This window comes from Alexandromys fortis, unplaced genomic scaffold, assembly GCF_014885135.2.
Source record: "Alexandromys fortis isolate MF-2015 unplaced genomic scaffold, M_Fortis_MF-2015_v1.1 scaffold_112, whole genome shotgun sequence".
Taxonomy (NCBI): Eukaryota; Metazoa; Chordata; class Mammalia; order Rodentia; family Cricetidae; genus Alexandromys; species Alexandromys fortis.
Window position 1 is genome coordinate 1315543 of NW_026068013.1, and position 17603 is coordinate 1333145.

Genomic DNA, 17603 nt, shown 5'->3' on the forward strand with positions numbered 1-17603 from the left:
CAGTGGCGCCAACACTAAAGCTCCACCATCCAATGCTGACCAGGAAGTACATCACCAGCAAGTCCCCTCTCCTCTGCCACATTCAACTGTGTTCCAAAGACTTGTGACTTTTGGACTCCTGACTCCACCTACCATCTCTTCCAGCAGCAGAGCCCAAGACAATGTCATTTCCAGTTTTATTGATTTGATGGCTTCCCAGGCACCCTCCAACCTATCAGTTTACTGTTCTGGTCACCTGCCATCTTATTATCTACAGAGCAAGGCAAGGGCAATCTCACATCCATCAAAAACCGATGGTGTCCTAGTCCCTAGGCATTGTTCACAGCTTTAGTGACTGCAGGCCAGGCTTTCTCCTGACCACTCTTCATTGTCCTCTGCCTGGATCATAAGTAAAACCATTTTCCCCAGACCATTGTGCTGTCTCTTTTTTCTACTCTGTAAGTTCTGCTGCCAGGCACGTCCCCTCCACCTACGCAGCCACTGATGTCTGTAGGTTTCTCTACAACATAGAATGTCATGTCCTCTTCTGACTCATTTCCAATAGTCTCACCTGTCCCCCAGCTCCTCAACTCAAGTCGAAAACATTCCTGTCTCCTTTTATAAATACAAACAGAATTTAGAAACTAAAACTACCATTTACCTGATGCTTATCCTCAGACACTTGGCATCCTTCTCTGCCCACCTCTTCCTTGCCTCTGTAAGCATGGGTCCATCCTGAGACCAGTCCTGAAAAGTCCTGCTTACAGGTTTCCGCCAGTTCCATCCAGAATGTCAGACTATCCTCTCTGCCACAGTCTCTGGGAAGCCACTTGTATGAACTGAGTGCATACTTTAATGATTATTACTCTCTGCTCAGCGGCAGCCAGGGCCCACATGGTTCTCAGGGGAGAAGCTTTTATTTGGCTTAAGGCTATCCACTAAAATGAGGGTTAGACATCTCCTGCTTCTACTCACTCTACCATCCTGTCCATAACAGGGTCTTTGTGAATTCTTCAGAAGGAACACCAAACAGGTAGGGGACAAGCCTGGAAAGGGCCCCATATGCAGCTCAGTTCTACACAACAGTACAAAAGACCTCGCAGGAGTCTCGTGTGTTTCATGTTCAGAAACGGATTAGAAGCTTGAAAATTTCACATGATTATAATTTCTGATTTCAATTATAATCACAACAATGACAATTATTTTGACGCAGAGAACACCTCTAAGATACCTGCCATATATTTCAAAAACATTAGTGTCTATATTCACATCTAGTGTGGTAAGTGCAAAATTGTGACCTTCATTTAAATGGGGAGCATGGACTACAGAAATGTATAACCATGGGGCACTAAAATGATGACCCAAAAGTTTGAACTAGGACCCTGACGGGGATGTGTGGTTCACTGTCTAGGACTCAGTGAAAATTAAGGGTGCTGTCCATGGGGACTGGGCTGGTTGACAAAGGGAGCCTGTGCTGTGGGATGGTCTTTCTGTACACTGTGAATATGTGTTGCTCTCACTGGTTGATAAATAAAGCTGCTTTGGCCTATGGCAAAGTAAAATGGAGCCAGTTTGGAAAACCAAGCAGAGATATAGGAGAAGAAGGGAGTCAGTCAGCCACCGAGAAAGCAAGACATGAAAAAAAAAAAAAAAAACAGGCAACAAACCGTGAACCATTTGGCAAAGCATAGATTTAAAAAAATGAGCTAATTTAAATGTAAGAGCTAGATAACAATAAACCCGAGCCATTGGCTAAGCATTTATAATTAATATAAGCCTCTGAGTGGTTATTCGGGAATTGGCAGGAGGGAGAGAAACCTCGGATTACAAACCTGGAAGTATCTGTTGAAGCCTATTAGAAGTTGATTTCAGCTTTAGAATGTAAAGTTATTAAAATGCATAGACTGTGTGTTTCACATGTGAGCGTGTCTTTATCATAGGACTGCCTTCTCACTTCACCAACGCTTGCCTTGCCTACTCTCCTGGGCTATCTTTGTAATTATAGTTTTAGTCAGCTTCCATATGTAGCCTCTTCCTCAAATGCAGATTCAACCAAACACACTCAAGTATTCAGAGAAAAATGCATCTGTCCTGAACAAATACAAGTCTTTTTTTTTTGGTCAGCATTTCCTAAGTAACATGGAAAGATCTGCTTACATAGAATGTATGTGCTAGGTATTTTAAATAGTCTAGTGATGGCTATATCCAGGCAGATATAATTAGTTATTATGCAAATGCAGTGCATGAAATATGAGAGGGTGATCAACTATGAATTTTGTACCCTGGAAGGAAGGTCTTAGAATTAGTCTTTGTATGGAGAGAGTGGGGTGGCTTGTTGAGTTTTGACTCAACGGGAAAGATTACTTAGCACTTCATAACAGAAGGGCTCCATCTAGTGGAGCAATTCAGCCATACAGTGGCTTTCAACCTTCCTAAAGCTGAGACTCTTTTAACACAGTTCATGTTGTGGTGACTCCCAAACATAAAATTATTACTTCACACTATAATTTTGCTACTGTTATGATCGTAATGTAACTATCTAATATGCAGAATGATTTTAGGGGTTGCGTTTTACAGGCCGTGAGACAGCAATCTTGAAAAAAATGAGTTTGTTGTGACATGCCAGCTCAGCACTCCTGTGCCTTCTTGGGAAGAAAACAGGTGAAGCTATCTGGACAGACAAGTGCCAGGTTTATGCAGTGCAGCAGTTATCCTACTGAGACAGCAGTGTGATTCCTCATCAGAAGTCAAAACAAACAAAAAACAAGTATGCAAACCATATTGGGACTTTAAACAAGGCTGAAGGGTTTGAAGGCCACCATAGACTCTAATAACTGGCATGTGCCTACAACCATCATGGCAGAAGGGAAGACTTGTGTCTTCCCTTTGGCAATGAGACTGTTGAAACAATGGTCTCCAAGGAACTGGAATTCCTCCAGGAGTCTCATGGGGAAGGAGGAAAAAGCAGAAGCCTGGTATTCCCAAAGGGGGACCTTCTCTTTCTAAAATGGATTTTATTTAGTTCTGACAACTTATCAGACAACCATGTAAGAAGACAGGGATGATGGACCAGACCCCTCCTTGATTGGAACTGCTTCATTATCCATATCTCTTGCCTTACCTTTAAACAAAAAAACATTTGTCAGGACCCCAAAGATGGAACTGTTAAAGGAATGTAACCAGACTTCCTTTTCCTAAATGTAGCCACATTAAATAAATCTCCTCTCTCTCCTTTTCACCATTTCCTGTCTCTTTACTTAGCCTACTGAGGACAGGTGGACAGGCCTGGCTTATCTCATTAAAATTCCGGGGTATGACTTGCAAAAGCCCACATTTTAGCCCTAACAGCTCCGAGGATATCCAAGGATTGCTGTGCGTTTAAGACAGGCTTGTTGGGAAAGTTTAAACACTTCTGTAAAAATGACAGAAAACAGCAGACAACAACAACAGCAACAACATAACAAAAACAAAACAAAACAAAAAAAACCACCCAAAAACCCAAAATGAAAACCTTTGGCTGAATAGCTTTAGGAAGAAATAAAGAGCAATAAGCTATCCATGATTTCTTTGCTTCACCGACCTAGTTATCCAGTTGTAGAAGCTAAAACATGCCCCAGTCCAGCAGAGAGGAGAGAGACAGGTCTGTTCGGGAGTGATCTCATTTACATGCTTGTATGGAATAACTCCTCCAAAAGGAGACCCTAGGGAAACCGGCCATTTTCCCATTTTCATGCAATTCTATTATTCAAATTCAAACCCAAATTCCACTGCAGATTACAGGAAGTGGGACAGGAGTAGGATGGAGGAACTGGAGAAGGAAGCAGTAAGGAGCAAAGACCAGAAGACTAGAAACTGTACCAAATCCTGTCCAGAAGGAACAAAGGCTCCTGGGCTTGCTAGCTCTGCAATCCCACACTGTATTGTGCAGTATTTTCTAGAAAACTCTTCCAGAGAAACAATAACTTTTAAAAGTCAAGAATATATTTTTAGCAATTACACTCAAAATGACTATTATCAGAAGTGCACACAGAGGCAACTAATTACAGAGATTTCCATACTTAGAAAATTTGTTTCAAACCCTCACTTTTTTGGAGGGGATCTGCAGGGTCTCATGTGTATGGGTGGAAGCTTCACCACAGCCCCTGGCATCCATATACCCAAAGAATCTGGAATGTTTGGGTTAAGGCTTCACCCCAACCACTGGCGTCCATATAGCCAAAGAGTCTGGAATGTTTGGGGGAAAGTTCCATCCCAAACCTCCTCCCCTATGAGTTGCCTCAGTCCAGACTCCACCTCCGAGGAAGCCCACCAAATGATGACCCCTCCCCAAAGATGCTCAAGAACATTCCCACAAGGTATTTAAACTGCCCCTCCCCCTTCAGAACAAACACATGGTTTTCCAGTCTTTTTTCCCCAGCTCCTCTTTTGTGAGGCTGGAAAGCCATGGAAGCATTGGTATCCATTAAACTTGGGCTTTTTCTAATTTGGTTTGATTTGGTCTGATTTGGATTATAGCATCAGTGGAAGGACTTATTGGGGTACAGAAACTTTTCATCATGTATCTCAGGCTGGCCTCAAACTTGCCATGTGGCCAAGGACGATCCTCCACTTCCGATCCTCATGACTTTACCTCCTGCATGTTAGGATTATAGGTGTACACTACAGCACCTAGCTTATGTGGGGCTGGATCAAACCAGTGCCTTGTGTATGCCAGGGAAGTGCTCCATCAACTGAGTTACAGTCCCAGCTACAATCCTTTTCCAAACATTTTAGAAGAAAGGCATCATGGGAACAATATGGCATGATGCTATTAGCAGAAGTGTTCTTCCTGGCTAAGGCCACTGGACACTGGCTTATTTCATTATGAGAAAAACTGAGGTGGAGGCTGCCACAAATTATGTTATATCAACACAATGTGGTGATATTCCTACTACTTTATTTATTGTGTTAAAGCTTTTGAGAACTCACCGTCCTGAAGAAACAGGCTTGAGTGGCCCGGCATTTTCAAATAGTTGAGCCTTTGCTGCCACTCTGAAAAATATTTTTCAATGCACTGAGTAAATTTTAAAAACAATACTTAAAGAATCAGAAGAGTTTAATATTTTTAAATGAAGTCAATCAGATAAGTCATTCTGTTCAATGGGATATTCAGGATTATTGAGCAAATAAGACAAAACAGGAACGGCCACCTTAATTGGAGCCACAGTGGAACTGCTTTTTGCTTTAATGTGAAAGGGTTTTGGCTGCAACCTGCATCTCACAGAGCACGAGACTCTAATAAACCTATAGCTTGTTTCCTGGGGCTCTTACTGTCCTCTTCCTTTTTACCTCAGAAAGCAGGTCACAGCAGAGAGAACATTCCCTCCCCACGCAGCTCCCAGCAGACAGCATGTTATTGGCTCCTGTGTGGTACCAGGGAAGAATCAAAGAATCCATCAACGTGACAGAAGAGGAGCTGTTGTTAATTCTCGTAGCACAGGGAGCTATGATTTCCTGTGTTTCCTAAGGTAGAAGCTTTTGCTATAAAGCAAAAGGAAAAAGCTCTGGAAAGACGTCTACTAAATGAGCTTGCTGGTTTGCATCTTGCTTCAGTCATAGAGTGTGTATGTTTGATGGTGGGGAGGACAGTAAGGAACTAGTAGCTATAAAATGGGAGCAAATGCAGTTAAATCATCCTAGATAATCACAATATTTCTTAAATTTACCAAAAATATTAAATTCCATGAATGAGTTCCTAAACTTTTGTTTTTAAAATCAAGCTATTTTACTCATTATAATGAAGTAATTAAATTATTATTAATTTATTTACTTTTTGTGTGCATGGGGAATCTTGTGAGCTGATTCTCTCTGTTTACAATGTGGGTCCTGGGATGAAACTCAGGTCCTCATGCCTGGTGACAGTCACCTTTATCCACTGAACCATCTCAATGGCCCCCATCTTTAGTTAGAATTCTTTACAGACCCCCAACAGGCAATCCTGGGACACCCCCCCAAAAAACAACAACAACAACAACCGGAAGGTCTTGTCTCCTAAAGAATAGAGGGGTGTTCTGTCATCTTCTATGAGTGTCCATCTGAACCTGAATTTGCTTTCGTGGCTTTGGCTGAACACCAAGCAGGCAGACTTGCAAACAGATTCATCTAACTGGAGTTCTATGCGAAATGCTGGACACACTCGTTAACTAAAGATGTAGAAAGACGGTAGTGGGCAGAAGGATGCGATATCCCGTTCCTGTGAAGGTGAACTTAGTAATATACCTTACTAAGCTTTCTACAAATAAAGAAAATATTAGGAACACCCTTATATAACAGATGGGATGGCACAGAGAACCTGAAGGTCAGGGGACCCAGGGCTCTTCAACTTTCTAGACATCTGTTCTTGTCTCTGAAGAGACCACACTCATAGCTCATGTCATACTGCACACCTTGAAATAAGACCATTAGAAGAGACCACACGTGTGAAGATACCTAGTGTGAGCGCACAACAACGGGAAACGTGCAGCATCTGCCATGAACATGAAAGCAGAGGAAGAGGCGCTTCCTGTCTGGATTTTGATGCCTTCCTTCTTCAGGCTCCCATTCAAACCCCCACACCCTTGCTGCTCCCATTTATATAGCTATGCCCTACAAACTTTCTATTTCTGGTGACTGCTTTGTTGAGAAGTACTCTCTTCCCATTGCCTTTTGTGATCCTGGTTGTCTCTAGCCTTGCCCCATCCATGAGATCTCAGACAGAAAACCCTCACATGTAGGGAGCAACCATCCTGGGGGAGCTTGAAGCTGAATATGTAGCTTTAATGGAAAGGTCTCTAGCTTCAAAGGCATATTCTCTCTTATACATCTATTTTCCCATCTTTTCCATGGCTCTGGTTGTGGGATAGCCTTTGAGGCAATAACCCATGAGGTCCATGATAGCCTGCGCCTATAGTAACCCTCACGTTCTTTATTGAAGAGGACAGAGAGCTTAAACGTTAAAGCTACCAGCTCTATAGATGAAACATTTAACTACAGAACCCCTGAATTCTTTCAGGGCAGACTCAACCCCTCTGCACCTTAAGGAGACACAGTGAATACAAACTCATTCTAACTCACACTGAGCCTGGTCGCTGGTAGCCATTGCTGGAAGCAGTGTCTAGCCTTAGCCTCCTGCACATTTTTGGAGGCAGCTCTGGGTTCGATGTGGCTTTGGGTGACTCTTTGGAACCTATAGAAGTTAAGCTTTGAATGGATCCACTGTAGCTCTTGTTTCCTAAAAAAAGTCCAAGAAAACATACAAGATACTATTAATCATAACAATAGCAAAAACACACAACAAAAGGTAGCATTTTCCTACAAGAAATGCGAAGGTACAGAATGTTCTTTGGATACAGTGGTCCATCACTTAGGGAGACCAAAATCTACAATTACAAGACCTCATTCCCCCAGAGATGGAAAGATCCAGAGGGAAAATGTCACAGCATACAGACGTTTTAAAATCTAAGCTCAAATACAAAGTAGAGAAGTTTCAGTGGTTCCTCCATTAACCTTGTCCCTGATCAGTCCCCTCAATGTCCACCCAGGAACAGTGGGGCAATGCTATCCAGCATGGGATCCAGGCCTGCTCACCTTCAGCTGCAGAGATCGACCTGAGAGAGGAGGAGGCAGAGGCTCTTTTCAGTCCGGAGAGCCCATAGGGCCCTTTCTTGACGAGGTCTATGGGGGGAGAGACATCCCCCGGGCTGGTGACCGAGGCCACACTCTGGCAATCTGACTCCACATCTGTTTTGGTTGCATCTTCTCTAGAACTTGACTCTGGGCTAGTTGTCCAGAGACCCAGACTCTTCCGTCCGTTGGAAGATGACGGGGACGCGATCCAGGGAATGCCACCCGACTTCTCCCTGGGCTGGCAGGAAGTTGACTTTGTGGTGCTGTTTTGCTCAGAGGAGTGGGAAGAGAGCGACTCTATGCTGCCCATGGGTGTACTATCTGGGCTGCTGCTGTAGGAATCACCTGAGAGGAGGCAGACAGGGGCAACAGCGGCAACAGGTCAGGAACACGAAAGAGCATGACCAAAGCCCTCCTGCCCTCAGTCCACCCTGCCCTTCATAGCTGCCCCACCTCACTGGTGTGGTGGGACCTGGTGTCATGGGCACTGGTGTGGTAGGCCTGGTGTGGTGGGCCTGGTGTGGTGAGCCCTGGTGCCGTGGGCCCTGATGCGGTGGGCTCTGGTGCTGTGGGCATTGGCCTTGCATGGTAGACTATCCTCAGTGCTAGAGGAAGGCTTTAAAGTTCGGCTTTGATGGTGATGAATGTGATTTGAACACAGTCTCCGGAATGACTTCCTGTAGTCCTGTGAATTAACCACTCTAATGGAGCATTGTGGACTGAATTGAAGTTGGACAAAGGCTGCCTGTGACATAAGACTCAGAAGTAAGAGAAATAGGCTCCTTTCATGATATTATATATTTTTAAAATCAATGGAAGAAATGTATTTCTATTAGAGATGTATTTTTGCCTTTTATTTTTCGGCTCACAGGTGGCTCTCAGTTACAGGTATTAGATCTGTTCAAAGGCAAATTAAAGCTGCTGACAGCCTAGGAAAGAAGCTTTGCTTTTGTTTCATTTCCTCCTGTGAATATAGTAACACATGAAACAGGCTGCTGACTGGAACATGGCTCATGGGAGAGGTGTCTAGCCTGCACAAACCCTGGGTGTAAGTGCAAGCAGGGGACAAAAAAGAAAACAAAAGCCTGGGTCACTGGGCTGATTGTTTACTGTTTCTAGAAGTAAAAGTATCATAAGTCAAAGAAATCACAGTAAATCTTGAAAATATACCTAAGTCAGATTTTACTAGACCATTTTCTGTTAACTATGGACCATGGGAAAATACAGGGGGCCTGGTAGAAAAAAAACATACAATGAAAAAGAACATAGATTAATGTCTGTCATGGGCTCAAGCTGTGATCAACCTTAGCTTGAGGCCTGGCTCAGAAAAAGAAGTTTGCAATTTCATGCGTGCTGCTGGTTTTCCTTTTGTTTCTTTCCTCTCTCTGGGGCAGTCTGACATCTAAGAGCTGATTCCTTAGGAACACAATGTGAAAGAAAGCCAGAAAATGTCTTTTCAGTATGACAAGCCCTGGCTTTCTTATTTGCTGCTCTAACAACGGACAAAACCTGCCACAAGTAGCACCCGGTGTCCTTAACCATGACCCCAGAAAAGCAGCAGAGAGCAAACGACTTCTTTTTCCCTTTGTGGCATTAATGAGTTTGCCTATCTAAGGAGTGTTACCACGAAACTGACAGGGACTGTATCAGCGCTAGAAGAGGGGTGTTAGGGAAACCGCACCCACAAGAACATCTGCTCATTACTAATTACCAAGAAGCGAGGTCAGAATAAACAGAACAAGAGAGGCTCTACCCTCAATGGAGCACACTTACTGTCGGGCTCCGCCAGGCATGGCGTGTACCTCCCTCTGGGCTTCCGAGAACCTGTTGATAGGCAGATAGCACGGGTCCTTCGGGATCCAGACCGAGACTGGGGCTGAGGAAGAGGAATGTTTGGGTCTGGGGCAGTATGGAAAATCTACAGAGAAGAAAAATAGATTGAGGTCAATAAGACACCCTATGCACCCCCATGATAGAAGCTTCCACAGCTATGAGAAGAATTTTAGGAGTGCAGGGGAAGCTTCATACAAAAACTCCCCTGTGGTAATCCATGATTTCTTTTGCATCTTCTGAATAAAACCTCTTTATTTATTTATTTTTATAAATTTTGGGTTTTCAACTTTGCTATTCCCCACAGCTTATAATGGAAGTGAGGTCTGATAACTTTATACAACTATGAGCAAGCGTCTGCACCCAGAAACGCTGCTTCTTCCTATTGTGGTGTTTGGGAAAGTATAAGCCAAGGCGAGGCTTGGGTCTATGTGGCTTTCAGCAGAGAAGCTCCTCACAATGCAGGGAAAGGTCCTGAGATGCTGAGGGCTCCGGGCTGCCAAGAAGGTGGGGTTAGCCTTCAGATGTGGCTAACCACATAGTATGGGATGGTCCTTATGCAGTGACTGGGAACATCATTATGTGGTCATTAGGAAAGGACTTTGGGGAGGTATATGGGATCATTCCCCCAGCAGGAGCAGATCAGGCACAATGTGCTAACTCAGCTTGCACAACTTCTCATTTCCATACATACTATAAGAGCTTCAACTTCTAAGGAGAAGCGTTTTTAGGAGGGTCTCATGATTCAAGACTCCACTTTCTAACCATCCCCACCCTCATTCTGAGACAAGGTCTTGCATGTAGCCCAAATGTGACCAAATTATGGTCACGTTCAAGACCATAATTTTGATTCTCAAGGGCTGAAGATTTGAGCTGTGCACTTCCACATGGGACCTCATTTCTTTCTTTTATTAGCACTATTGAAATTACCATATAAAAAAGAGTCAAATTCCAGAGGTACAAAGAGAATAGGCTAAATCACACTGAAACACAAATAATGCTGTGTGAGCACCACCCACTAGAGAAGGGAACTTCATAAAGTCATGGCTGGAGGAGATCTCATCAGGACACTCAGTGGACTTGAAGCACCGAATGAATAGGTGACAACGAGAGTCAAAGTCCCTGCAGAGAAGTAATCTATGAAACTGACAAGACGGGCATTTGGCAGGAAGCTCAGATCCTGCGCATAGACAACACAATCACCTTTTCATAGTGCTCAATCAGGATTTCAACCACTATGTTCTGAAACTTGATGTTCATCATGGCAGCCACTGTTTCCTCCTGAGCTCTCATCAACGTTGGGCCAAATATGACGCCGAGATTTGAGACAGTCATGAGATTTTGTTGGCTGTGCAATGATACTCTGAAAATAAAGAACATTAGCATTCAACGTAAATTTTCAATAGTTAGGAAATGTTCTTTTCTACCAAACTTGGTGTGTAAGAAAAATGAAAGCTATATACGCCACTAGAAACCAGTTTCCTTGTCAGCCTTGCCTATTCTTAATGGGTGTGAGTAGAAACTATATCAAAAAGGAAGAAAGTTATTTACAAGATAAACAACAAATTACTGCACAGTACTGGTCACATTGCTGTTTGGTAGAACTGGCTTATCCCCCCTCTCCTGTTGTGCTTTGGCATCTCTTATTGAACCCCCTTCCTCTTCTCCTTAGGTGCCAAACAGAGGGAAATAACAAATGCTTAAAGAGAAGGAAATAATTACCTTCACTTAATCATTAAATATTATGTATAAATTCACACTGAATCATCATAAGACATAGCGTGTTAGGTCTATCAATGTCAATTAAAGACATAATAAGGGGCTGGCGAGAGAGTTCAGAGGGGGAAAGTTTGTGCTAGATAAGACCCCAAGGGAAATGGAGAGAATGGATTCCTGAAAGTTGTCCTCTGACCCCACAGGTACAATGTGGAATGCCTGCACTAGCCCCCATAATAATGAAAATATATATGTTTAGCATTTAAAGAAAGAAGATAAGATGCTAACACTGGACAAATAAAACTAATAACTATAAAGGCTAAACTACTGAGGGAAATAAATCTTGTTTTTTTTGTTTGCTTATTTTTCCTGAATTAGATACAATGTCCATAGAAAATCATTCAACTGTTTGGTATTTCTACATTGTACTTATTGTATAACAGATAGTTAAAGAGTAGGTGAGCTGACATCATATTTGCAGTCAAAGAATTACTGTGGACCAGTTCTCAATCAGCTTCATACACAATTCCACTTTACTTGGAAATTCTGGGGATTGAATTCAAAAGAATCCAGGCCTGGTGGTACAAAACCAATTATCCCAGACACTTAGGAAGCTGAAACAAGCAAATGAAAGGCTCATACTCTACCAGTGAGGTACACCAGCTCTATGTGCTGACCTTCATCACTACAGGAAGGCAGTCATCCCTTCCATACAAATAAAAAGTTGACTATCCATCTATCTATCTATCTATCTATCTATCTATCTATCTATCTATCTATCTATCTATCATCTATCCATCTATCTATCATCTATCTATCCATCTATCCATCTATCATCTATCTATCTTCTTCTTCTCCTCCTACTCCATCATCATCATCATCATCATCATCATCATCATCATCATCTACTTTCCCATCAAACCACTTGCCTATCTATCTCCTTACCTGTTGATCTATATGAAATTTAAACTACATGATTGAACATGTATACCACCAAAGTCAGAAGAAAATCTTTGAGAAAAAATGTGAACCCAAGGAGTAATCTTCATTGTCAGTGTGATCTGAGGAAAGCTATTGACCCTAGTAGTATCAAGCACTAGTCTTCAAACTCACCACTGTGACACACTTAAGAGAACTGGAAAGATAATAAAACACCATCCACTCCTTCATATGGTTTCAAGTTGGCATGAATTGTTTTTCACTAGTTTAACAGTCACAGAGGATACAATTATCTGCATATTGGAAACATATGACACACAGACAAACACATATCTTAAAAACAAACTGTACACCATTTTCTAACAGTCACTCAAGGGTTACAATAGCAACCACATAGTACCATTGTCAACTTTACAGACAAGAACGAGTTTATCTTAACAAGACTGGAAAGTCATTAAACGAACACGGTAAGTCACAGAATTACTTGAGCAGGTGTTTTATCAAGATGTCCAGCATCTCTCTGTTTTTCTCTGGCAATTTGTGCACCAGTGCATGGACGGCCTCCACCCTGTAGTTCTGGTCATCTGACTCTGTTATGGAGAAAGGGTTACAGATGTAATTGTATTCAAACCTGCAGTGTAAACATTAGTCATGTGAACATCATAGGCAATCCGACCATTCATGTCTTAAAGTGTCGCTTCATCATAATAACAACATAGTAATATGTTAACCACACCTTTTAGGCTAAGAAATGTTGAGTAAGTTTGTCCATGACTGTAAAGTCAGGGAGTGGAAAAACTAAACTGCATGGTTTTGCAGCTTGTTCTTCATCACTGAACTATATCTCTCTGGCCTAAGGCATCGCCTGCTTGAGTTTATCAACCAAAACAGATAGGCTTTCAGGAATGTGACACACATGCATATACGTATGTGTGTGTGTGTGTGTGTGTGTGTGTGTGTGTGTTTATACATGGAAAATGTGAGTTGTAGATGTTGGTGTAGACGCCTAGTATGCTAATCAGTATGATTCACATTCCAACATGGAAATATGTTAAAGCCCCAACCCTGAGTGACCAGAGGGAGCCAGCATTCCTCTCCTCAGTTCACAGTCAAAGGAAACATTCAGTGTGACCTTCATGATGTGCTGGCATTGTGCAAGCAGAAACCAGTGAACTCACAGTGACAATGGGAAATCTGGAATTTGAGACATCACTTCAGCAAGTCCAGTCCTGCCAGATTAAAGTTTGGGTGCAACCTGCCTGTAACATTTCAGAAGGAACTGACAGCCCCCATTGTCAGTAACACGTTTGGGCATGGGGGCCAAGCCTTTCAAGGCTTTATGCAACCTTTATGTGACATCACCACATCACGTAGGCACACCTGTATGGAGATGGAGGCAAGAATCCAGCTCTAGGATAATTCTGAGGACTAAGTCTTGATGCCAAGACTCTGAAACACCTGCTACAGATGTGAAGATAAGATTATTTAGAACAAAGGCCAGGGTGATCAAAGGTACCCAAGGAAATCTGATTGGATGGGAAAAAGAATGGGCTATAAATACATTAGACATACAGAGACCCTCACTGAGTGAGGCAAAGGGGCACCTTTTAATTCTAACCTTCAAGAGCTAGAAGCAGGAAAGTGGCCACAAGTTCAAGGCCAGGGTGGGCTACCAAATTAGATTGCTACAGTGTGAGACCCTGTCTCAAAAACAACAAAACCCCATTTACCAACACAACAGCTCAACTCAACAACCAAATTTAAAAAAAAAAATGAAGAGAAAAATATCATTGTGCAGCTTCCCAGTTCCTTGGCGCAGCCTAATCCTCTTTTCCAGTTAGTTCTCTACTGTCTCCTAGAGTTCCAGCAATGCTTCCCTTACTGAATCAGCGAAAGGACTTATTAATAAGTATTAACATCATACTTATTAGTTCATAGCCATTCAACAACCCAACATACTGTGTGAATCCTTGCCTGAGACCATACTCAATAATGAGTTCCAAAGATGGAAGTAAAGAAAATCTCCCACCAAAAGCTTGTATTTGAACAACAAAAATCCACCGAGCTTATAGATCTGGCTCTTACTGCACACTCATGTCTTGGACAAGTCATTCACCTACTCTATGTCCTGACTGGCTCATCAACAAAACAAGATAATATTCATGGGGTCCTATTCATTTTTGCAAAGATGAGTTCATATGAAAACCATGTCAAATGGAGAGCAATCAGAAGAAAACTTAGAAAAGCATGGTGTTGGTATGTGATCAGTCATGATTGCTAAATTTAAAACCAAGTCACTCATGTGTCCTGACACTTTCATTGGAAGACAGTGCTTCTGGGGCATTTCAGCGTCTGGAAGCAAAAGAAGGGAACTAATTGGTTTGTTTGTTCATTTTTCTTGGACTGTAAAGAACGAATAATACTCCTCAATTGAAGTCATATCTCATACACTTCCAACAGTGAAATGCCGACTCATTGCTGCATGTGCAGGTCACTACAGTTCACATTATGTTGAAAGATCAGATGCTAAGCTGGCACTCTGGCTGCAAGAGCTGTAAAGTATGTATTACTAACTTCTCGGGTCTCATACTTACAGTCTTCCAGGCCCCAACTCCGACTTTCCAATTAAATCCACTAATTAACGTTAAGGCAGTCAATGACATAAATAAATGACATGAATCTGTGACTAGAACAAGTAATGTCAGGGGTAAGGGGATTAACAGAAGAATTTGTGCTGGCTCATAATATTTGACTGGTTTTTCAGGTTTAGGAATATAGTATGTAAGTGTGAATACTGACATAACTTGTTACATACATTTGTAAGCATGTCTGTAACTACAGTTGCTGTCATTGGGCTGGACAATGGTTCTGAGGTTAATGGTCCTTATCATGCATATCAGAAAGCACACAACTGCATATAACTCCAATTCCGAAGGATCCCAATATCCTCTGGACTTCAGAGTTTCACACACGGTACACACAAAGTCATGAAGGCTAACCATGTTAGTAAAATTTTAAAACTTTTCTCTCAGAGAAAATGTGTTTAGTCATCAAATACGAAATTAGAACTTCTCCTAGCTTTTTCTAATCACATCACAGTGTCACCTCAATAACAATGGGTTGGGGATGGATAGAGATGGCGGTCATAGTTTGTCTTATTAAAGGACAAAATATTTAGTTTACTGTGTAATTTTTATTGGCTTTCAAACCACAGTGAAAGCTATTAAATATCATATTGGCAATATTTTTAAGCAATATGTGAAAGAACGCCAAAGAGATTTAAACTTCTGTGTTTAAGTAAACAACGCTAAAACTTCCTCATTCAGATACTTTAGGTAAAAGCATACTTACTGACAGCAATGATGAAGTCCTTGTGCAATTTGTAAGTCATCAGTGGTTCCGCAAGACACCTGTAAGAGAGAAGTTAACTTCTAGAACCATAGATACTTCAGTCTCCCCACATTTTAAAGTCTTCTTTAAAAACCCGTGATTGTTTTTTGACAATTAAAGCTGAAGCAAGGACTAACAAAATACTTGTCTGGTTGGTAGTTTGATAAGGTCCTAGAAGGGAACCAGACAGTGCTAAAATGCAGATATCCACTGTCTTTAAATACTCCCGCCACAGCTATGTGAAGAGACTCTACACTGAGGCTGTAGCTCGGCTGGTAGAGTGCTGTAGAATATGTGTTACACTGTGTGAAGATGTCACTGGGAATGGATTGATAAAGAGCTAAATGGCGAGTGGCCAGGCAGGAGAAGATTGGTGGGATTTCCCGGAAGAAAAGGAGAGAACTCTGGGAAGAAGAGAGGTGGAAAAGTCACCAGCAGACTTGGAAAAGCTCAGATGTACAGAAAGGGAGACGAGGTAAAAAAAAAAAAAAAGCCACGTGGTAGAATATAGATTATTAGAAGGAGATTAATTTAAGTTATAAGAGCTAGCCTAAAGAAGTCTCCATGTCACTATTTGTGGGTTGGCGGCTCAAAGAAAGCGTGACGAGAAAGCTTGCTACAATGGTACCCTGTGTTAGGCTCCAATGAAGTGTTTATCTAATTATTCTTTATTAGTAAAAACTCAGGAGCCAAATATCGGGGTAAAAACTTGATTGATCAGAGAAACAGCGAAGAAGTGACCAGTGACCTCCTTTCTCTCTCCTTCCTTGATCCAAAAGGGTCAAGAATCTTTCTAAGCCCCACCCTTCTACTTCCTGTGTCTCTCTAAAACCTCTATGCCTAATTTTGGTAAACTAGTAGTTAGCTCCACTCTCTGACTCAAAAAAAATTTTATTGGCTACCTCAGGAGTGTCTGAGTTTGATCAAAACACTCCACAACAGTAGAGTGCTTGTGTAGCATGGACAACACCCTGAATGCTTCCCTACCACACGGCCCAGTTACGTAGTGTGTACATGCAGTCCTAACACTCATGAGCTAGAGATAGCTGGGTCAAGGACATTCTCAGTGGGGGCTACACATGATCTTCTGTCTCAAAAACAAAAAGAAACAAACAAAAATAGGTGCTGTAACGTAAAAAACCCTCATTTTGATATATTTAAAAACATACACAAAACTCCAGATATATAAGGAAACAAAAAGACTAACTTAGGACAAAGTATTGCAGCTTTTAACGTTACTACTGAAAAAAGCATGCAGCAGTTCCAGAATGTGTGGATGTCAGCAGTATTGCTTCCTTTTAAGAAAGGCTGTGACCTGGGGAGTGAAGTCCATGTACAGAGATTCCATGCAACATGCGGTTACTTCCCAAGAAGTCATGGCCAGAATCCCAGTACTAACCCTTCCTCACCTGAGGTAGTTTTTCAGCCCACTCGTTATAGTCTTATTGTCCCATAGCTCAATATCAATGTCCATATCAGGAGGGGACTTGGGAGCTGGAAAGAATAAAATTTGAAATGTTTAAACTACAATTCAAAATATTACCTGTGCCATGATGGGAATTCATACCAACTCAATAGGTCAAAGGGAGGGGCATTCGCATCTTAGGGCTCCATTAGAGTTCGCCATAGGAAGACCACTTTTGTGATCTGGTTGGGAGCCCACATTTCTTGCCCTCAAAGGTAAGAAAGATAGCACTGGTGTCTCTCAAATCAATTTCTTGTTAATGGCTGACAGAACTGGGGCATGCTTCTAAGTGGAGTGGGCCAGGATTGACTTGATCCTCATGTATCTGAAGAAGCAGGCAGTATTATCACCCCTAGTTTAAAAGGGAGGAAGCAGAGACACAGAAAGCTAGCAAATTCCAAGACAGCAAGATTTTAAGTGGTAGAGCTGGGATTCAAAACCAGGAAACAGTCTAGAAATGTAGGGGATGTCTATATAACCACACATATTTCTGCAACACTATGCACATTCCTGCAAAGCTATGCATATTCCTGCAAAGCTATGCACATTCCTGCAACACTATGCAAATTCCTGCAACACTATGCAAATTCCTGAAAAACTATGCACATTCATGCAACACTATGCATATTCCTGCAACACT

At 42.0% G+C, this 17603-nt stretch overlaps 1 protein-coding gene across 1 annotated transcript in view; it reads right to left on the reverse strand.

Moving 5' to 3' along the window:
• Positions 1-17603, reverse strand: part of Arhgap42 (Rho GTPase activating protein 42) — a 227323-nt gene that overhangs the window by 4291 nt on the left and 205429 nt on the right. The window contains exons 15-22 of the mRNA XM_050162229.1: positions 16908-16992; positions 15460-15518; positions 12593-12698; positions 10657-10816; positions 9397-9541; positions 7585-7968; positions 7072-7228; positions 4948-5010 (exon numbers count right to left, since the gene is read on the reverse strand). Coding sequence (XP_050018186.1) covers positions 4948-5010; positions 7072-7228; positions 7585-7968; positions 9397-9541; positions 10657-10816; positions 12593-12698; positions 15460-15518; positions 16908-16992 — 1159 coding nt within the window. The remainder of the gene's footprint in view (positions 1-4947; positions 5011-7071; positions 7229-7584; positions 7969-9396; positions 9542-10656; positions 10817-12592; positions 12699-15459; positions 15519-16907; positions 16993-17603) is intronic.